The sequence below is a fragment of the Helicoverpa zea genome, chromosome 24, assembly GCF_022581195.2.
Source record: "Helicoverpa zea isolate HzStark_Cry1AcR chromosome 24, ilHelZeax1.1, whole genome shotgun sequence".
NCBI classification, from domain to species: domain Eukaryota; kingdom Metazoa; phylum Arthropoda; class Insecta; order Lepidoptera; family Noctuidae; genus Helicoverpa; species Helicoverpa zea.
This window is the reverse complement of record NC_061475.1, coordinates 2320820-2342518: the sequence shown is the minus strand read 5'-3', so window position 1 is coordinate 2342518 and position 21699 is coordinate 2320820. Positions and strand designations below refer to the sequence as shown.

The 21699-nt window shown below is 34.1% G+C and overlaps 1 protein-coding gene across 3 annotated transcripts; it reads left to right on the top strand.

Annotated features, from left to right (window-relative positions):
- Positions 1–834: 834 nt before the first annotated feature.
- LOC124642323 lies at positions 835–15054 on the top strand. Of its 3 annotated transcripts, none has more exons than XM_047180705.1 (14): positions 835–1264; positions 1641–1699; positions 2658–2816; positions 3178–3297; positions 3994–4131; positions 5567–5629; positions 6112–6308; positions 6987–7189; positions 7671–7902; positions 8979–9128; positions 10734–10811; positions 11080–11203; positions 11635–12686; positions 12732–15054. In XM_047180705.1, the coding sequence occupies exons 1-13, from the start codon at positions 1121–1123 to the stop codon at positions 11801–11803; spliced, it is 1836 nt and encodes a 611-aa protein (XP_047036661.1). In that variant the 5' UTR covers positions 835–1120; the 3' UTR covers positions 11804–12686; positions 12732–15054. The 3 variants fall into 3 exon arrangements, with proteins under 3 accessions (XP_047036661.1, XP_047036662.1, XP_047036663.1); XM_047180707.1 differs by lacking the exon at positions 835–1264 and adding an exon at positions 1283–1503; XM_047180706.1 differs by lacking the exon at positions 5567–5629 and having other exon boundaries at positions 836–1264.
- Positions 15055–21699: the final 6645 nt, after the last annotated feature.

The window sequence follows — 21699 nt, the reverse complement described above, 5'->3', positions numbered from 1 at the left end:
AGCGCCATCTTATAAATGAAACGTGAAAACATGCCATATTGCTAACTATTTCACGATAGATGTCTCTGTGAGTAGATTGAAAATTAATTATTTTACCTTTTTATACAAAAATACGAGAGTATTTCAATAATTAGAAGATGATTTAAATTACGAATTCTACTTAAATTTTGTTTTTAAAAATTCTCAATCTGAGAACCTATCTGACTTTTTTGTTAATTGGTAATAGTAACACATCATACTTCACAAGATGACCGCCATCATAACTTGCGCGTACGCTTGTCTGTGTATTTTGGTCATTTTTGTGTAATTCCTAGCAAATAAATATTTGATTCTAGTAGACCCGCTTTCCAGTAAAAAGTATTTTGTTTAATTTTCCTGTTGTAATGTATTTCAAAGCATAACAACAAGAAAATTAAACATAACTTGTTACCGGCGAACGGGTATATTGGGAACTATGCTTATGTTTATAAATATATATAGGTACATATACGTATGTATAGCACACGTCATATACTTCTGGTCGCAAACTCCAGATGGCGCTTCAAAGTTGCTTGCATAAAAACTGCGCGAGAGGGCTCTCTTTTTCCATAGTATTATTTTACTCTTTGAGTAAAGTACACAGGACTGACGATATTTGATAACTTTGACAGATAATTTGACACATTTACAGCTGATTTGTCGGCAGCATTTGTAAAGTGCGTTTGCTTGTATTTTTAAGCATTTTTTATAAATATAAAATAAGTCTCCCTCATATTGAATAATTGAGTTTAATCATGACAAGGGTTTTATTTACATTATAAATGGTTCTTGATATTTAGAAAAGACTGAATTGAATGGAAGTTGTGACGCAAAATCGAATCAAGCTTTGTAAAGCAAAATTGCGAAAAGAACGTTTTGTTATTTATATGACGAAACTTTCAAAATAGTATTCAACAGAAAAAGGACGAGATCAATTCATTTAAAAAAAAAACAAAAAAATATTTAGTGTAAAATAAAAATAAACAACTGATTTAGCAAATACATTCTTTGAAATCATTTCAGCAGAGCAGCCGACGAAACAACTATTCCGTTAACTAAACGTAGCTTTGTTCAATTCATTTCTGTCAAAACAAATTCATGGATGGACTATCTGTGTCGGTTGCCTACGGTGATTCACCGCAATAATGCGAAATCCCAGTACTTGAAACACTTTCACAGTGTTTTTGCCGCATCAAGAATAAACTTGTACAGACCTGTCGTCGAAAATCGTCTATATCTAGCGGCTGTAAGTAATGATTTTTGCATTCTTTGACTATCGACTGGTCCGTGTCGTATTGTTGTGAATATAATTAAATTGTGAACTATCATTGAGGATAAAGTACCGCTAATCGTTATTATTTGTTGTTTAGTTTAATCTATAGTCATAAGTTTACATTTGCAATCATTAACCAATTAATAATTCTTAAATATCTGCTTTTTCCGATAAGGTTCTCACTATTAGTAAATAAATAATACAAAATGCCTGTAAGTGTATATTAAAGTATTCTTGAATTATGTTGCAATGAAACTGTATTAAACCAAATTAATATGACCATGTTTGTCAATTTGAGTAGCACAAACCTATTTAATGAATGCAACTATGATAATATATTTTGTTTCAGAGAAAACGGCAGAAACTTCAGACAATGGATTTAACTAAGTCCTTTCAAAGTTTTGCCTGGTGAGTTAACCTAGTTTTAAGGTAACTCCGCCCCTAAGACGACCCACTGACCAAAATCACTGATATATCAATGATATCTCAAGTATATTCTTGAATGATCTTATAATACTTATGTACAGCGATATTAATAGCACAGATAGGTAATTCACCCACTTACGTATGAGTATTTCATTAACTAACAATATCTTGAAAATACATTATTACAACATAAAAGACAATAACTTATTAGTTGCCTATTATTAATACTGTATAGTACTGTGTATAGATTTCTATAACCTACCTATCCATTGATTTGCAATTAGAGATTGAATTTTGAGATCAGCTACCCTTAGAATAATGTAATGTATTCAATCTCTAATAGTATAACAAGGATAGATACATTATGGTATAAAATAAAAGTTCTTCTAACTGTGGCTTTAGTTAGAAGAACTTTTAGAAACACGGAGCTTATAGAATTATTCATTTATTATAAGTTACCATTTTAGTTTATCTATCTATCTGTTATCAACAATAACAAATAAAAGTTTAGCAAAAAAAAATAAGCATCAAAGTCAAATCATTTATTTTTGTCCAGACATTAAAAGCGCTTATGCATGTCAACAATATGAATACGTTGAATTGTAGTTGCCTATTTCAAACGGGTGATCGTTTCGGTTTGTCTTTTGTAAATTTTTGACGTTCAAAAGGTGCTGTTTTGCAGCCAAGTTTGAATAAACGAGTTTTGATTTTGATTTGCCTAGCAACCCGGCCCAGCTTTGCATCAGTATTTCCCCAAAATTTTATGGATATAATTATACATAAAAACCTTCCACTTCAATCCCTCTATCTATTAAAATAAAACCACATGAAAATCTGTTGTGGAGTTTTGAAGATTTAAGTGTACAATGGGACGCCGGGACAGAAAAGACTTTGTTTTATACTATGTAGTGATTATGTTAACACTACCCTACCTATTTAGGTGCAAACCCGAATGGTGTTTCCCAAGCATGAGTAAGGAGACCAATGAGCTGCTGCGTCAGTGTTCTGAAGTCACTCCGGATGAGCAGGGGGATGATGTGGATGAGGTGATCGCTAAGAGCAAGGCGTTCCCTATATCCTTCCCTATTGAGACTGTCAGGTAATTATCATGGCGAGATATACACAGTTCTTTCTGATCAACTTGCTCTGGCAAACAGTGTAAAATCCAAACTTTTGCATGCGAACATTGTTTGCTCACAAAAATTAAGAACTATCAAGGTTGAAAAAGAAGATTAAAAAAAAAATTAAAAGCTGTTTATCTTTTAAATATTCTTGTTACTTGAAATCTAGCTTAGTTTAACTTATGCATTTTGATTATTGTATTTCATTTTGCTTAACTTAAGCATGCAGCTTTTGCAATGGCAGATTTAACAAATAAAATAATGTACATACATACATATTTCTTTCAGTGATAGAGTTCAAAATATGTTTGGCATTTCATATTACGTTAAATATTGCAGATTAGAGAAGCTCAAAGTGCGTCGGCCTATAGAGAAACTGAAGAAGAACATAGCTTCAACATACCCACTCATACATGAGAGAGTGTTACTACTCATGACTCATTTTCTCATATACAAGAGGTAAGGTCCTAATGGATCTTTCTTTACCATAAACTAAAGTACCTGTTACCCGTGGTTACACTCGCGTCCCGAGGGAACTAGTTCCTGCACCTGGATAAAAGGACCCTTTCCCTTTCTGTGTTTCTAGACGTTTGGACTATCTGTGTACAAAATTCCATTGGTGTGAAAGTTCAACACTTTTACTTATAATATTAGTAAGAATATTTTGGGTTTGGGTTCCAGAAAGTTGTGCATGTTCACACCACATTCTAAATAGATTCTATGCTAAACTTTTACGATTATAACGATATCTAAAATTTTAACGATTCTAAGCATATGAAAATTGCTTATTTAACCTTACTTGGATTTTTTCATAATCGAATCATCTTTCATCATCATTAATTTAAGAGCCCAGCTCTTGTCGGTGCAGCTCCTTCCATTTACACCTATCTAGCGCCAACTCCTGAACTTCCTTATACGTCACGACCTTCACCTTTTCTTTAAGTTGCTTGATGTAGCTATATCTTGGACGACCCCTTCTTCTCTTCCCTTCGACCTTCCCTTCCACGATGTTTTTGATAAAATCGTCGTGACGTATGGTGTAAAGAATTACAACAGGAAGCCATGAACAAACATACGATTTTCAAAAATTTAACTTCCTAAGGTTAAGGTTTTTGAAAATCGAATTTTGTTAACTATAAATCTCTAATGTTCCAGAGAGTTCGGCAGCAGTATAGAGAAGGAACTTTACAAAGATATGAGCGTGCCACAACTCATAGACAGGATTTTGAAGAAACGCGCCATCACTTTCATGGGACAAGCTGACAAATATCTACTGATTACTGGAGAAAAAGGGTAAGATTACTTTGTGAATATAGCTTGAATTTAATTTGGTAGCTTTTCATAGTTTTAGTAGAGATTTGTTTTTCTTTTGTGGGATAAAAAGTATTCATGTCAAGAGTTTTAAGTATTTTTATTTTGTGCCAGTATCATTGCATTAGATTTGATGTTCAACATTTTGCCTTATATTTTGCTTTGACCAAATATACTTTTTCTAACTAACTAACGAACGAACTTCCACCAGCGATTTTATCCCCTTTCCGCGGGAACTATTCTGCGCACCTAGATAAAAAACAGCCTTGCTCGACGAATGGGCTATTTATCTAACACTGATTTTAGTTTTTCAAATTGGTTCAATTGTTCCTTACATTCGATCTTTCAAGCAAACAAACTCGATGTTCTAGTGTGAAGTAATACATAATAGTAGTAATTAAAAGTTATTTACAAAATGATTGAGCTATAAACGATATAAACGGAAGAGGATGGCGTGATAACATATCGTAACATTTTAACGGTGCCATAATAAATTGCTTCGTTAAGTTTAGTTATGCTCTAGTATTCTAAAAATCTATTAGGTATATTGTTTTAATTTTATTCTAGAAAAAAATATTGAATATTTGGTCAAAATGGTAGGTAAGAGTAGAACTTATTTGGTTTTATTAAATAGAAGTAGGTATTTCGTTATAATTATAGTTATTTTTTTTGGAAGTCCTACTAACTTAGTCTTTGTTTGCAGTCGCGAGTACATTTATCTAAGCGTAGTGAAGACATTTTTCAATGTCAAGGTATTATCAACTTTGTTGCCATCGAAATAGTGTCAAAAATCAATTAACATAATTTTTTCATGTAATTCTGTTATAGTTCGGCCATTCAGAGAATGCGTTCCTGACACGTCGCGATTGAACTGACGACGTAACTACATTCATTGATTATTGATATAATAATGTTGTTTTAATGCTCCTCAATTGTTAAAACGGTAAACAACCAGCAAAAATATTTTTATCGTAACTGCAACGCCATTGCAAAGTTACGTCGTCAGTTCAATCGCGACGTGTCAGGAACGCATTCTCTGAATGGCCGAACTATAATGAAAAAGTTCTTCACTGCGCTCTGCTATATCTGTACCGTTTTATAGTCAACGAAAAGACTCGTGGCAGACGATACGAATAAATGTATAAATAAATAAATGAGACATACACTCTTGCCTGTGGGTTATACTTATACGTCACAAAGTTGTAGAGATGCGCGTCGTTGTGATAAGTATGTTTATCGATAAAATAATTCATGGCGGAGGCCGTCAGCCGGATTTGAGAAAACTCTGCACTGTTAACTGTTCACGAGCTTTTGCGTTGACTATTGACTATACTCATATTAATTTGCGTGTATATGTGTGTTGGGAGTTGGTAGTGTGCCAAGTACATAAGTAGCATGTAGTTATACTTGTGTACAGATCTTTGTTGAGCGGTCTCTCGCCGCAGGAAAAGAAGCAGGTTCGAGCCAAACGGTTCAGAGGGTAAGTAAGTGGTTGAGGATGTTGACTAACTTCTATATAATAAGTTAAACAAAGAAAACCATTTTCAAATATCGAATCGAGAAACTAAACCTTCAATTTCACATTTCACATGCAATCGAATAAGTTTGATGGAGGTGTCTAACATTGAAATGGAAACGCCGTGCTGCCCAGAATGTTCTTTAAATAAGCTTTAGAATAAAAAAAAAATTAGAATATCTCGTTTCCAACATTCAAAAAATATTTACAGAAAAAGAAAATCAATAATTTTAGCATGAAAATGAGAGAGATAAGTGAGAATCAACCGACAATTAACTGACCGAAAATTTATCGATATGAAAAGTATCGATACATATTACACTTCCCTAATATCTTGATAAACAAACCCATTTATAATATAACACCACTCAATTCTCAACTGCTATATTCTACCAATTTTTTTTCCAAAAATACTCTATTTTAATTAAAATATTTCCCACTTCCAGTTCCGAAGGTTGGGAGAGCGTAGGCACAGTGAATCAGCGTCCCCCCCTCATTTTGGAGAACTGCCTCAGCTATGACGAGATGAAACTATCGGCCATGGTGTTTGTCAGTGGTTATACTGAGTGTATCAATGATGGAGAGAGGAAGAACTCGGGCGTCGTCTGCGAGGAAACCGCTGAGCCTGACGCCGTTATTATTGGTAAGTTAAGCTTGGATGGGTGACCATTTTCGATAACCTAAAACCCCTTTTCGAGGTTGGAAGGGAATTTTAGAAGTCATCTTTGTGGAGTACAGGTAAGGGATAGAAAAGGTATAAGGAATAGGTAAGCAAAGGTTGAGGTTAAGCAGCTGCTGTCGAGGTCAGGTTTTGGATGGGTGACCATCTCAGCATGCGTAGCCTTAGGTAAGTTTTTATTGCAAAGAGGATGACACTTATTCAAATAGTTGAAGGTAAACAGCTTTTGCCATAGTCCTCATAAAGAAAAATTTTTTAGAAACCTTTTGATACCATGACATTGAAAATATAAGAGCTATGACAAGATGAAACTATAAGTAAATAGTGTATGTAAAAAATAGTAGTAAAAAAATTGAGATGGTTTTAGTAACTCAAATCCTGTAATTGGAAGTCTTCGAGGGAATATAATGGTGTTGTCGTTAAGTAAAGTTTGAGATTTCTGTAGTTCACCCACTATTTGAAAAACGACCTTATACTTATGGCAATATCTTTATTGAAATTGAAAATATTTATTTCAGACACAGTACATAGTCCATATTATGTAAGTAAATGAGAAACTTAAAAGAAAAAACTGATATTTAAAATAATATTTATAAAAATAAAAAGATTTTAACTTTCGACCTTGACTTTATTCTTTTCCAGGCTGCATAGGACCTCGTTTCCAGCGCGATTTCCGCATGGATTACGAGGACATCCTCATTACTGAGGAGCAGAACGTTCCAGAACACGGGTATGGTGAAGAGGTGACTCCTACCACCTGCCTCAATGTGCTGAAGAACACGTATGTCAGGAATAATACTTCTGCTAAGCATATGTGGAGGCAGATGTGGTCGGAATTCTATCAGGTAATGAGATCTGATTTATTTATTATAATTTAGCTAGTAAATAAATCAATACCTTGTATAATATAGAGGGAAAAAAATCTTTGTTGAAAATCTACATTATGGTATATACGGTGGCATAGAATATAGGCTTTCCGAGGTTCCTGGGTATGCGCGCGAAAACCGTGGGAAACGGCTGGAAATAATATTTTTTCTCATGTAAAGCATAATAGTTGATTCGTTCCTGAGTATGTGTAAGGGTGAAAACTGATAATATGTCGTGACTCTCTCTATACCGACAGATTGTAAAGTTAGGTTTTAATACAACTTAAAAAAAATATCAATCCGAAAAAATGAGCATTAATATTCGGAATGGTCATATGGTCAGATTAATACCACCTTTTTATATAGATTTGTCTATTATAGACTTTATGAACTTTAGGTATATGTAGTATGTAGTAACTGTATGTAGTTTATTTTCTAACCTTCATCCACTACACCCCAGGTACACAGCTACACATACGACGAGCTAACTTCCTACGTAGATTCAGCCGTCCATCGCGATGCACAACGCAAGTACACCGAGCGGTACGTCCGCCTGCCTCGAGCCGGCTGTGTGTTCGACAACGAGGTGTACTACAAGCGGCTAGCTGTGCTCACTGACACCGTGCTTGTAGAAGCCGATGAGAGGGCCAAGGAAGTCAACAAGATGGCCTTCGTCAATGTTATTGGCTGTGGTAAGTGTAATTTTAAGTAAAATTTACTTGGCTGTGGTAAGTCTTCAAAAACCTTTAAAAGAAATATTGACCCTTAGAGGGGGACTTTGAAGGTCGTCTGTCTTTTAAGACCCTTTTTCTCAGAAACGGTAGGAGTTATGAAGGTAAAATTTATGCTAAATATTGAGGTCTATGGTCCCTTGAAGCTGTAAAAAAATCAGACTTCTAAGTCTACGCAATCAGAAGATATGGCAGTTTATGCTCCATTTTGAAATACTCTGTCTTTGGTGTCTGGGTGTTAAAAAAAATGACTTTTAAGTCTATGCAATCAGAAGATATTGCAGTGTTTGGAGCATTTTCCAGCACAAAAACCTAAAGGGTATACACGCAAACTACGGGACTATTTTCGGTTTGATCGCTAAAGAGCAATTTCTTCCAGAAAACCTTTTTGATGGAGACAATACAAGGTGTTGATTTGCATTTGTGCCATAGTTCAGGAGGAGGACATACAATACGTAAATAATCGATTGGAATTACAGTACATGGGAAATAACTAATATGCACTGCTTTTTTTCTCGTTGTAATGTCGTGGTATTTCCGAAGTAATCCAATTTTATGAATGAAATTTATGAGTGATCGTTGCGTATGCTTTGTGTTTGCGTTTGTGTGAGGGTGCAGCACGGTTTTAATGCCAGTAGCATACGCGCCAAGTCTAAATAAGGCTAGATGACATTTACGGAATTCCGAAAAAAAATTACGTTCTAATTTTTTTATTGATTTGGGTCGAGAATCATTAGCATAATTACCTCCTTGAATATGGCACGGATGCAAATCAACAGATTGTATAATAATAATTGCGTCCGAGCCGATTATCGGCCACGGCGGCTGTTCTCATATAAGGAGATAAGCAAGCTGCGCAGGACATATTATAGTGCACAAGCGTTTGCTTGGACACAGGTGCACTCACTATTCCTTCACTCACATATCCAGTGGGATGGAAATCTGACATGACCAGAGAGAGATCAGAGAGATCATATAAATTGATGTTAAATAGTTTTATGAACTTTATATTTTAATTTTTTTAATGTCTTTCCCAGGTCTAGGAGTCTGGAAGATATCGAAACACCAAGTGGATGTATTCGTTCTGTCAGTGTGTTCCCGTGTAAAACAACTATTACGTCGCGAGCTGTTACAGCACGTGTCTGATGTCAACTTCGCTTATATTACGCCCAGTGAGCCTGTACTAGGTAAGTTCTAGAAAATTTTAGAACTTTCTGGAAGACTCTAGAAGATTTTAGGTGATGGGAATGTGAGTGTAGGTGGCAAAGGGAATATGAGTGGCAATGGGAATGGGAGTGTAAATGGGAATGAAAGGGAGTGGGAGTGGGATTGTTAGTGGCAATGGGAAAGTGGACGTGTTCTTTCTATCAGTATGTTCCCGAGTGAAGCAGTTGTTACGTCGCGAGTTGTTGCAGCACGTGTCTGATGTTAACTTCGCTTATATTACGCCCAGTGAGCCTGTACTAGGTAAGTTCTAGAAAATTTTAGAACTTTCTGGAAGATTTTAGAAGTATCTAGAAGATTTTAGGTGATGGGAATATGAGTGTAAGTGGCAATGGGAATATGAGTGGCAATGGGAATGGGAGTGTAAGTGGGAATGAAATGGAGTTGGAGTGGGATTGAAAGTGGCAATGGGAAAGTGGATATGTTCGTTCTGTCCGTGTGTTCCCGAGTGAAGCAGTTGTTACGTCGCGACCTGTTACAGCACGTGTCTGATGTCAACTTCGCTTACATCACGCCCAGCGATCCCGTGCTAGGTATGTTCTAGTTAGGGAATGGGAATTTGAGTGGCAATCTGAGTGTGAGTGGCAATCTGAGTGTGAGTGGCAATATGAATGCAGTGGAAATAGGAATGTGAATGATAATGGATAAGATGCAAATTGGGAATAGGATTGGTAAAAGAATGGGAACATGAAAAGTGACAGGCATGAGAAAAATAATTGAAAAAAAGTAACTTGAACTGGCTCGCTTTTTCAAGTCTCAACGGATAATATGTAATGTCGCATACTTAGTTTTTAACCGACTTCCCAAAAAGAGGAGGTTCTCAATTCGTCGGGATCTTTTTTTTTATATTTTTTATGTATGTTCACCGATTACTCGAAGACGCCTGGACCGATTCGCAATTTTTTTTTTTTTGTTTGATAGGGTATACCTTCCAGGTGGTCCCATAATCACCAGATCAGGATCTGATGATGGAAACCCTGAGAAATCGAGGGCAACTTTCGAAAATTGTAGGCGTGCATAGGTTAAAAACTTGAGAATGAGGTGTACGTCTGATAACACTATGCAACAGTGGAGATTTGGAGCTGACCTGATGATGGAGACGAGACAAGGTCGAGGGAACTCGACAACCGTATACGTAAACTACCTCGTGTTTGGGCTTATATTATTTGTATTGACAAAGCCTTTGCAACTGTGAAGGTTTGGAGCCGACCTGATGATGACCTAAATATGTAAACTACCTCGTGTTTGGGCTTACATTATTCGTATTGATGAGAACTTTCCACAAATGCGGATAGTAACAACTACGCTTGTCACTGAAAAGCCAAAAATAAAAAACTTTTTACAAAAAAATAAAACCGACTCCCAAAAAAACTGAAAAGCAAAAAAAAACTATTCTTAGGTGCATCTGCCTAGAAGTCGGTGGCGTATAAACTCAGGAACATCCATTAGACACTGACTTCTAGGCCGAAGCACCTAAGAAGAGTTTTTTTTTGCTTTTCAGTTTTTTTGGGAGTCGGTTTTATTTTTTTGTAAAAAGTTTTTTTTAATTATGTGTTATCTGTTTTCAGCAATGTTCACAAACACATCGGGTTCCGGACCTGACGCAGTTTATAAAGTATTCTTCGAGAGCAAAAAACATCCGAGAGGTAAATACGTTAATACTGCATCTTGAAATATGCAACTTCGTCGAATAGTTGATAAAACTTGAGTTTAATGTGTGAATTTGAAAAATACTTGAGTTCATAAAATATTTATTATGTGGAGAGGAGATAATAATGTAATGTTGGTACCTAAATGCAAAATTACATTTCGGAATTCGTCTTGCTGTAGCCTGTCAAAGTTTTTTTATTTCAAGATTTTCTTATTCATTTCGTATATTGTTAAGCTATATATTTATTAAACTATAATCTTCAGGTGGTATAAACGTACAAATAAAACGTCGTGAGCCGTCATCTCGTCTGCAAGGCGACGATGAAGGGAAGCTACTCGTCATGACATACCCTTGGGACGGAAATGCACACCCAGGGAACGAGTTCTGGTAAGTATTCTTATTATATTTTAACAAGATAAATAAATTAAGGTGAAACTTTCTGAGTAATGTTTTTATATTTCTTGACGCGCAAATAGCTGAAAGAATTTTGATACAACTTGGCAAAAATATTGTTTCTTGTACATTGAAGGGTTGACCATTTTGGGAATTGTAAATCAAATGACCTTTATTTTCAGGCTGCATTGGCCCATAGTTATACATAACTTGAAGACTAACATACTTATTATATTATACAAAAATGTAAATGATTAGTTTTGCAGCTAAGGTTGAATAAATTATTTTGAGTTTGATGCATTACAATAACATAATGCGATACTTTTAATAGGGTTAAGAACGTAACCCTCAGAAAGCGGGTAAAATCGTATCTAGTATAGTATCCTAATAATGTACCTAACTGTTATTTATTTTTATTTTCCCAGGCTAGGCAGCTTAACAGGTTCAGGCGACCCGGCGGCGGCCTGCTCCACACAAGTGTCAGAGCTTCACAACGCTCATATCAACCGAAGCGTTAACGCTAACAACACAAGAGTCGCCACCAGACAGGGACTTCGGAATCTATCACAGTACACACAATTACAACCTGCGTAGAAATCCTCTGAATAAATTAAATGTCTAAAAAAAATTTAATAAAAAAGTCCAATGTACTTTAATCCGATTCGCTGTTTAGTCGAATTCGCAACTGGTCTAATTCGCATTTGATATTTGATAGTGAATTGAACTAATTTTTTGAAGGCCTGATAGATGCCACGTAATGTTGTTTACTTGCCTATAGTAAAAATAATCATATTAAAATATTGCCAGCATTATAAAAATTGGGACAACGTGCGAATAGCAACGTCCGAGACTGCGAATTCGCACTCTGTCGCAGTAAACGCAACAGCAACCCGCATAATTGTATTTAAATGCAATTTAATTTTGTTCACTTATAATACGACTAATTCAGTGTTTAAAAAGTGGTCCAATTCGGAGTTGCTAGAATTCGCAGTTGGCCCAACTCGCAGTTTTTTGTCATAAGTTTTTGTGGTACTGATGTTATGACATACTCTCTTAATTGTATTTAATAATTTGTTTTCATGACTGTATCTATGGGACAGTTGTCAATAGTGACAGATGTTTTGTAGCCAAATTCTCGCCAGTATTATATTGTATTCGAAATTGTTATTTATAACCAGGTCAACAAGTCAATTTGGCGCTAAATATTTATGAAAAAGAATAATAGTCTGGTCTGATAGAGGCTGCTATACTTTTTACAGCAAAAAACAATAAATTATCGAATTTTCCAAAATCGGCCTATGATAAATTACTGCATACAACTTTACGAATCTTTGCTTAATATTATAAATGAGAAGTTGTTTGCCGGGTTTTCAAGCCAAAATTATTAATTTAATGAGCATCCTACTATTTATCTGAATGCGTAAAATGATTCTTCCAAGATGGGGGTAAAATTGCTTGAAACAGCTAGTGTTGATATAATAATATAATATAATATAATATCTCTTTATTGAAACCACACAACAAATAAAAGCAATATCTTTTGTAGTACACTTTCACTCATTTCGCGTTTACACGCTGCCTTGTCAATTAATACGTACATCTTCCATCATAATAAGGCGTCAATTTATAGCCAAAAGCTTTAGAATTAACTGTTTTATAATATAGCATTTTTTATAATTATATTGGTACTTAATTTATTTAGGCCAAAGTTCATTGACAACATATTATACGTATTTTTTCTGACTTCCCATTAAAAAGGTTCCCAATTAGATTTTTTTAAACAATTATTTACTATAAATTTTCACGAACTATTTTCAAAGTAAACATTTTTTTTTTTCAAATAAAAAAACGGTCGTTTATGTTGCCGGTGAATTTTGCCTTAAAGGTTTTATAGTACCTATGTTTAATATATCTATACTCGCTATAGCTAAAATCTTCCGAAATAAGCTTTTCTAAACCGTATTAAAAAAAAAAAAAAACGATAATATAATAGTAATTTACACGACTGCAGTTATTAAAAAATACAATAGTGAAATGAATTTCTCTTTAGATCTACGTTTATAATAATATATAGCGAAATAATATTACAGTTTGACCATATATCCAAAATAGTAAATGCCTAACTTGTTTTTTTTTTTTTTTAATTGTTTTTGATAGACAATTATGTATAATCATGAATTTATATAAAACCTATTTATCAAATGTATGTAGATATTTACAAATAATGTTATTAATATAAGACAATATTAGACTGGAAATGTTGTGCCTAGTTTTATTTGTACTTAGATGAATTTCTATATAGTCAATTTATCATGTAGCTCTGACCTAAGAACTTAAAGCAACTTATATCTGTCCATGTTTTACACTTGCCAAAATATAGCCTGCAAGACAGAGAGAGAGAATTTCTAGGGAAATTATTTTCATAAATTATCTTCTTAGGGTGCGTTTAAATAAATGAAAAATAACTATACTCTATTTGGTTAGCTATTTGACAAAAAGTAAAATATCTTGATAAGCCCTTAACATGACATAAATAATAAAAAACGAAACTTATTAATGGTCCCCGTTGAATGCCGTGCTGTTATTCAACTAACACATTTTTACCTGAATTTTATTTTGTACTCATTTCTTTAACTTTCGTTATATTTCATAGATAGAACGTTCGCTCTTTCGTTTAAACGCACCATTACTCGAAGTTTTCCGAACAATCCCGAAGTTTTCCGGTCAGTTCTTTAGGTCAGACACTTTCATGAATAATGTACCATTGCTATGTATAATCTGTGCCGTAACTTGCTGTGTATGTAAATATACATTATTTATGTACAGTCGGCGATAAAAATCTATTAACACAATCCAAAATACCTGAACATTGAAATCTTAAATGCCAAAGACGTGTTCAATGACTTATTTAATCTCTGTTGCCCATGTATTTTTATTCTGGTCGTAACCATTACGTATGGGAGATTTTCGAAAAATCGTTTGAAACTGTCAAAACAATAAAGAAAACTTTTGCATGCAATTTCTATCTTATTTATATTTTTGTCTCTCTACGAAAGTTTGCTTACGTGGGTCATAAATGTCATTGGTTGATAGTGCATTTTGTAATTTTGATTGTGTTCATGGATTTTTGTGGTTGACTGTACTTTCTAGTTTGTAGTTGCATTGTATATGTAGCCATCTATAATTACATATTTAAATTAGTACATGTGTATAAAACCTATATACTATAACATATTCGTTGGTCTAAATACAGTTTTTTTGTCGCATTTTCTTACCCGACTTGGAGACATAAATGTTTATAAAACTTTTCATGTTATTTTCAATTTTATACTTCCATAGACATGTTATTTGATTAACATAATATTATTACAACCCTTGCCAATAAAGAATGGGATTAGAAATCGCTACAGCTGTATTTACCTCTCGCTCATGTGCTATAGTGTATGAGCGAGAGGTAAATACAGCTGTCGCGATTTCTAATCCCATTCTTTATCGGCACGGGTAGTAACATCTTTTATACTCACTATTGGCTAATAAAATGTAGTAAAATAATGTATGATGAACTACAATAGATTGATTCTGTTTTTTCTTCAATATCAAGACAATTTATTTATTACGTTTTTAAAGGTTTTCCTTGTAGGTAGCTAAGTATGTATAAAAATGTATTATACATATTTTGTATTATCCTGTAGAAATATTTGTTTATAATCTAAAATATATAATAATTGTGTTGTTATAAATGTAGCGAATTTTATTGGTTATCGATAATTTTATAAGTTGTAAGTACGAATGTACTCTATAATGTCATTGTTCATAATGAAATAAACATACAGGTTTTATAAAAATGACTGGTTTTATTTATCAGTTTCAAATCTAAGTATAACAACTATCTAACTACCGACTACTTTTCTTACTTATGCTATATCTATACTCCGATTATATCTATCTAATCTTTGATTTTCATACTTACGTACTTAATATTAACCTCCTAATACTACTTATATAACTTAACATATATAATACTAATATTACATATATAATACTAATATATATATAATATAATACTAATATATATATATATATTAATTTTATTATTATTGTAAACTTAACTTAATAGAACCTATAATAGTAAGTCAATAGTTTAGAAATCTGATCCAACAGATAAACTGTGTATACAGTTTTGTTGGACATTTTATATTTTTTATAATGTAAAATGTACCTTCTAAGCAATAAATAAATAAAACAATAAATAAATAAATAAATAAACAATAGCTCGTGCCAAGTAAATTTGCATTTATGAAGCTAGCCATTTGAGTCCTTATTCGCATTGGTCGTATAGAAGAAGAAACAAATAAGACACATTTTATTCACTACGAAAGATAAACTATTGAATCCTGAATACTACAGACAAAAAAAACTAACTTATATAAAAAAAAACATCTACTGCGAAATAAATGGCCACTGTTCTTTAATAAGAATAAAACACTACCTACTGCGTATGCGTGAGGCGTCAAATGGCTAACTTCAGATATACAAAGTTATTTGGCGCCAACTGCACATCACGGCACTAAAGAGAATGAAAGGGCGGATATAGAAGGGAAGGGGACTGGATTTTGAGAACAAAAGGATGAATGGATTTTGAGAAGGACAAGACGGTCACTAGCGAGATGACGTCAGACGTATGGTAGAAAACATACTGCGCAGAGCACACATAAAAATTAGGAGGAGGTAGGTACAGGAAACAGCTAGGCATACCTACCTACATGTCTACATATAATAAATTGGGCTTATCTATCCCCATATTATTCCTTATCCTGAAAATAGAATTCACTATCCGGTATTTTAAGCGCTTTCACAATATGTAGGTATAGTAGGTAGGGGAGATGTTCCCAAAACGGGTAAGCTAACGAAAGATGTTAAATAAAATAACCAAGAACATTACATGCAACTTGTATTTGTACTCATAGAGTTGTTTATATAATAAACTTTGGAAAACATAAGATAGTCTTAGTAATCTTCTTCAATATTCTGAAAAAAATCAAAAAAGATAAACCCCTTCGAAATACCCGCTTTGCCCTAGTGGGGGACCTAAAACGGGTAAAGCCTTTGGGCAAAGCAGGTAATGAATGAATATATGTGATAAATGAATTAAAAAACATTTAAAAAAAATATCTTAGCCTCCTATTATCCAGGAAATCTTTATTGTTAATTAGTCTCCTTAATTATGTTAAACAGTTGTCTTATTTTGATCAGTCTAGATTACTCTTTTACGTCATTAAATGTTACATTTGAAATTATAATGCTACCAACAGATAATTTTGTTAAAAATCAAAGAAAAAAAAAAAAAAAAACTTTTTCACGCTGTTCCTGTTCTTCAGCTCTCTGTGGCTTTCTTTGTCTTCGATTAGCTTTCTGTGGGATCAATTGAGGAAGTGCCCCTTATTTTATTGGTGTTACATGATGATCCTCAGGTTGAAGAAGGATTGTAGTTTGTGATGGAGTCTTGCATGGTGTTATAAAATCCTTAAGAATTTGTGTTTCTGCCGTTATAGTCTTGCATGGTGTTGGAAGTTCTTCAATATACTGGCCTACTGGTGTTGGAGTATGAGGTGGACTTATAGCTTCGTCAAGAGGTTGCGGTCCAGTTTCATAACTTCCACATCCCACGAAGCATTTAAAGTTTTTCTTTTATATTTATTCACCCAATTAAAAAAAAACAAAAAAAAAAAACAAATTAGGTATTTTTTACATTTGAGTCAGATAAATAATGGCACTGGTCAGCTTAATACATATCATAAATTATTCCAGGGCAAATCGGATAGTCACCCGTTATGCCCCTACCCGTTTTGCCCAAAAGCACGTTTTAAATTTCAACTACCTTAACCATAAAATAGTAAACAAGGAGACCACTAATTATTCACAATTAATAAGCATATAACATGCAAAATGATAATACAAAACTACGAAAACCATATCTTACACCATATTTGAGTAGTTAGCACTAGCATAATTCGATTTTTTTTAATAAGTTCAGCAGAAAACTTTTTTTACGTCTTACCTTGAACACGCTCGCTCCAGGTGCGCGAGCCGACTGACCGTGATCGGCAGGGGGGTAGTGCGCCACTCTACACTCACAGGTTCACACTAAGATCTATAATATTCGAATGGCAAGGCCTACCCGTTTTAGGAGGGGTACCCGTTTTAGGAACATCTCCCCTAAGTATAGCCGTTTGCCACTTGGTTTTTCTGTATAATTACACGATAAAAAACCAAACAACCCTTAATTATCATCCACAAAACTAGTTACATAATACCTACCCATCACAAGCCCAGAGTACAGGAATTGAGCGATTTATCCACTCCGCAGTGCCCTCGCGACGGAAGGAAGGAACCAAGAGATTAGTTACGCAGCAATGGTCCCACTTACCGACTGAGTCTTTGTTTGCAACCTATTATGTGTCTCTTTGATGTTAACTAGGACCTTGTAATGTTACTGATGCGACGAATGGTGAGCGTGAGGTTGGGTATAATTGAGTAGGGTAAGAAGAAATACAGTATACCTACAATACCTACTTACCCAAGTTTCCAAAGACATTACTTTTGTTTTTACGAAACATATTACAAGACTGTTTGTCAGACTTTCTGGCTCCCGACTGAGCATGATCATATTCTTTTGGAAGAAAAAAAACCATAAAGGAACATACCTAACATTTACGAAAAAAAACAATAACAATATATTTAAACCAAGCGACCAAACTGTAGAGTTCTTATCTAAGTCCTACTGTAATCATCTTTACAAATGAACTTTTTCTAAGTAGGTAAGTATTTCTAATTCTAGAGCCGAAAAATTGTGCCCAAAATACAATGTTTTACAAGTTTTGTTGCCTTTTTCTTGGTGGAACATTACCTATCGGATCAACCCTCCTCGCCCAGTAATTCAGTTGGGCAGGTAGGTACCTACCTGCCAGTTTCAACCGAATTCAAAGTTTAAAAGTTAATTTTAGTAAGCGCAACCTATTTCATTAAATAGGTTGATACGTTTAGGTATATAAGTTTACTTAGTAGTCTTTGGTAGGTAGGTATACCTACTAGGTATTTAAACAAATCAGAAAAATAGATAGATGCTTACGACGGTTATTTTGTTTTTTTAAGAAACCAATAAGTAAATATCTATTGTATTAATTTGAGTTCAAGAATTGCTTCTGATGTCACAACTTCACAAGGTTGTAAAATTCTTAAGTAATAAATAATGACGTCACAAGAAAAAAAAGCCCTCAGCCCTGTACCTTTATCTTCGTTGTTAGAAAGTAAAGTTAAAAAAGTTCTTAACTTTCATTTGTTTTTTGCTAATCCCCTTTCTTTAGTTACGATCCTATTGTTTTCTTGCGATTAAGTACCTACCTATGTCATAATCGCGATTTAGTAATTCATTATAATGTTATAAATCCGAGAGCGACTCGTGCCACCGTTTCATGGTAAAAAGGCTAATACTGTTTAGACGAAATTCTTTTTGGAGATATTACTTAGATTGAAATCTGGAATAAGATGTAGGATGAGCAGGTTTGACCCAAAGTGCTCGAAGTCTTCTCAAAATCTTCGTGTGAAACTGAGTTAAGCGATCTAAGATTTGTAGAATCTATAAATTATATAATCTGTGGTAATACTTATAGCGTAGGTACCTTACTCAGGTAAGCTGCCTATTGATATCTTAGAATAGGTACCTACATACCTATGCTAACCTTATTCTGCCTACAAAAATATCGCATAAAAATAAGCCAATGGCTTAACTTGATGAACGGGCTATCTAACACCGAAAGAGGTTTTTTTGATTGATTCAAAAATGCTCCCGAGATTAGCAAACAAACAAATTCTCCTAACATTCGTTTTTGACAGTTTTGCAGTCACTACCAACCAATTTCAGACAAGCAAAAGCTACTCAACATACTTAATTTACAAAAATACGCAATTGACAAATTGCCTGATGTTTAATGTACCTAATAAGCAAATCAGTTTACCGTCACGTCAAATGAGCTGGAACGCGCTCAAAGTGCCTCACAGAAACGTCAAATTTATTTCCTTCACAATCATATACCTATCATATTTTTCATCATAATTTTCTGTTGGTTCTATGCAACTCGTAATTCCTCAGAACAGAATAGTTACGAGAAGAAACTTCAAAAATTTAATCAAACGACCTTACCTACCTACTTTAGTCACCACCAGCCAATTTCAGACAAGCAAAAGCTACTCAACATAATTTATAAAAATACGCAATTGACAAAATCTCCAAGGGCCTGATGTTTAATGTAATAAGCGAATCAGTCCACCGTCTCGTCAAATGAGCCGGAATGCGCTCAAAGTGCCTTACAGAAACGTCAAATTTATTTCCGACTATTAGCGAATGCCTTTGAGAGACCTCTAATGGTAGCCTATTATTTTATTTTACGTGTGCTAAATCGCTTAAAAGATGTTCATTTATTGTTCGTGTAATTTGATGAAAACGGTCAAGGGTGAGCTGGAATCATGCTATTTTTTAGACCAGTTAGAAATAAGTACCTACCTACTGTGGGGTTGTTAGAGTTTCGAATCTTATAGGTCAAATTATAAATTAAGTTAGGTAAGTATGTTATATAAAATCAGTTCTTTATGTGTCTGTCTGGTACGAAGTAAGTAATTATAAGGCACTTCGATTTTTAGAATCTCTAAAAAGCGGTGTAGTAAATCAAGACCTTCTACCTACTTAAGTAGGTAAACTGGGTACGGTAGTGACAGTCGCAATTGTAACGAAACTATACGTAATACGGGGGAGGGTGTGAGGGAGAAAGACGTGGCTCACAAGCCTAAACACGTTCCCCAATATTGCGTTAGCCAGCGCAGGACGTTAACGTAAGCAGGAGCCCACATTGCTTTTCAACAATCAAAAGTAAGTATTTTTGTTCGATTTCTTTTCCTAATTACTGTTATTTTTATACATAAAGATTATCTTGTTATTTTTTTCTTTAAATGTTGAACATTAACATTTAATTACAAGTGATTTCATTTTACGTAAAGTATTTGGCAAGATCATGGCGATTTTTTGTTTTCAAAATGATGCGTTGGGTACGGTTGTGACAATTTTTTTGGGTACGGTTGTGTCGAATATCTATACATATAATAAATCTCATATTATTATTTTTTGCTTTTAGATGTCCAGAATACGTTTGTGGAAGACCGAAAGAGTGCAGTGTGATATCAAAAAATATAAAGATGAAGAAGTGAAGCAAGGGATTTCGTACGTGTAGCTCAAGCTACAAGCCTTTCTACAGCTACAAGTTTTAACACAGTAAATGTTTTTTGTTGATTGTTAAAACTATGTTTGTAAGCTTATTATGTTAAACATTTCTACAATAAAAGATATTATAGACCATTTTGATATATGTTTATGCATGTCACAACCGCCCTTGGTATGTGGCCGGTTGTGACACTTTCCCATTTTTTTTTTTATCGATCTTATGGGTAAACCATAGTATTAAGGAACAATATATTAGTGTTTTTACGTACACAAATGTCTAAATTGCGATACAAGTTCCTTTTCTGCGAGCTAATTAGTAAAATAACAAAATTATTGGTGATCAAACGAAAATTGGCACAACTGTACCCAGTCTACCCTAAATGGGGATGTTATATTTCTTTTAATTTGTGTCTTAAATTGTATAAATGACGATTTGCGTCAATTGTACCGACCGAAACCGACTTCTAAGAAGAGAGAAATAGCACTCTAGAAGTTGGTAGCAAAATAAACAAGAAAGCCGAACGATAACCTAGAGTCACAAACTTTTCAAAAGTATTTTTCTGTTTCTGAATATCATTCTCTAAAAAAAACTTTGTAATTCTGATACTCAAGATACCTAAATAAACGAAAAATTACATAGGTACCTACCTACAGACATGTTTCGCTTGAAACTATACAGATCTACTCAGTCAAAATACTTTTACAGTTATGACCCATAATCAAAATTACATTAAAACATATAAAACAATCATATCCATTTAATTAACAATCCTATTGTTTCGAAATAAATCGCCGATTATAATCGTCGTTGTGTACATCGGAGCGAACGACTATAATTCTTGAATCGTCGCGTGACACTCAAACCTAATCCATTCATAGCCCTTAACTTATTACACCGACCAATCAGAGCGAAGGGGCGGAGTCTAAATATGAAACGACAGTATATAAACTTTAATGCGTGTGAAAGAGATAGATATTTTTTGAGGGTTCAGTCTAAAATTGAGCTTTACGGAAGCTATGGTGGAGCGATTCAGTAAATCGTCAGTCAAAGTTTGCAATTTGCGACATAAAGTCGCGGTCGCATGAATCGCTGTAACTATTTACGTCGTTTGTCGCGAAATAAATTATTTAATTAATTGTTTAATGTTTAGTGGAGTTTTTGTTCAAATAATTAAGTTTTTATTGAATGTACTGTTAGAAAGTGAAGTGTTGTGTCGTG

Coding starts and splice junctions, on each gene's coding strand:
- LOC124642323 (XM_047180705.1), top strand. CDS start 1,121: ATGGACTATCTGTGTCGGTTGCCTACGGTGATTCACCGCAATAATGCG. Junction 9,129..10,733: donor GCCCAGTGAGCCTGTACTAG/GTAAGTTCTAGA, acceptor ATCTGTTTTCAG/CAATGTTCACAAACACATCG. Junction 11,204..11,634: donor CACCCAGGGAACGAGTTCTG/GTAAGTATTCTT, acceptor TTATTTTCCCAG/GCTAGGCAGCTTAACAGGTT.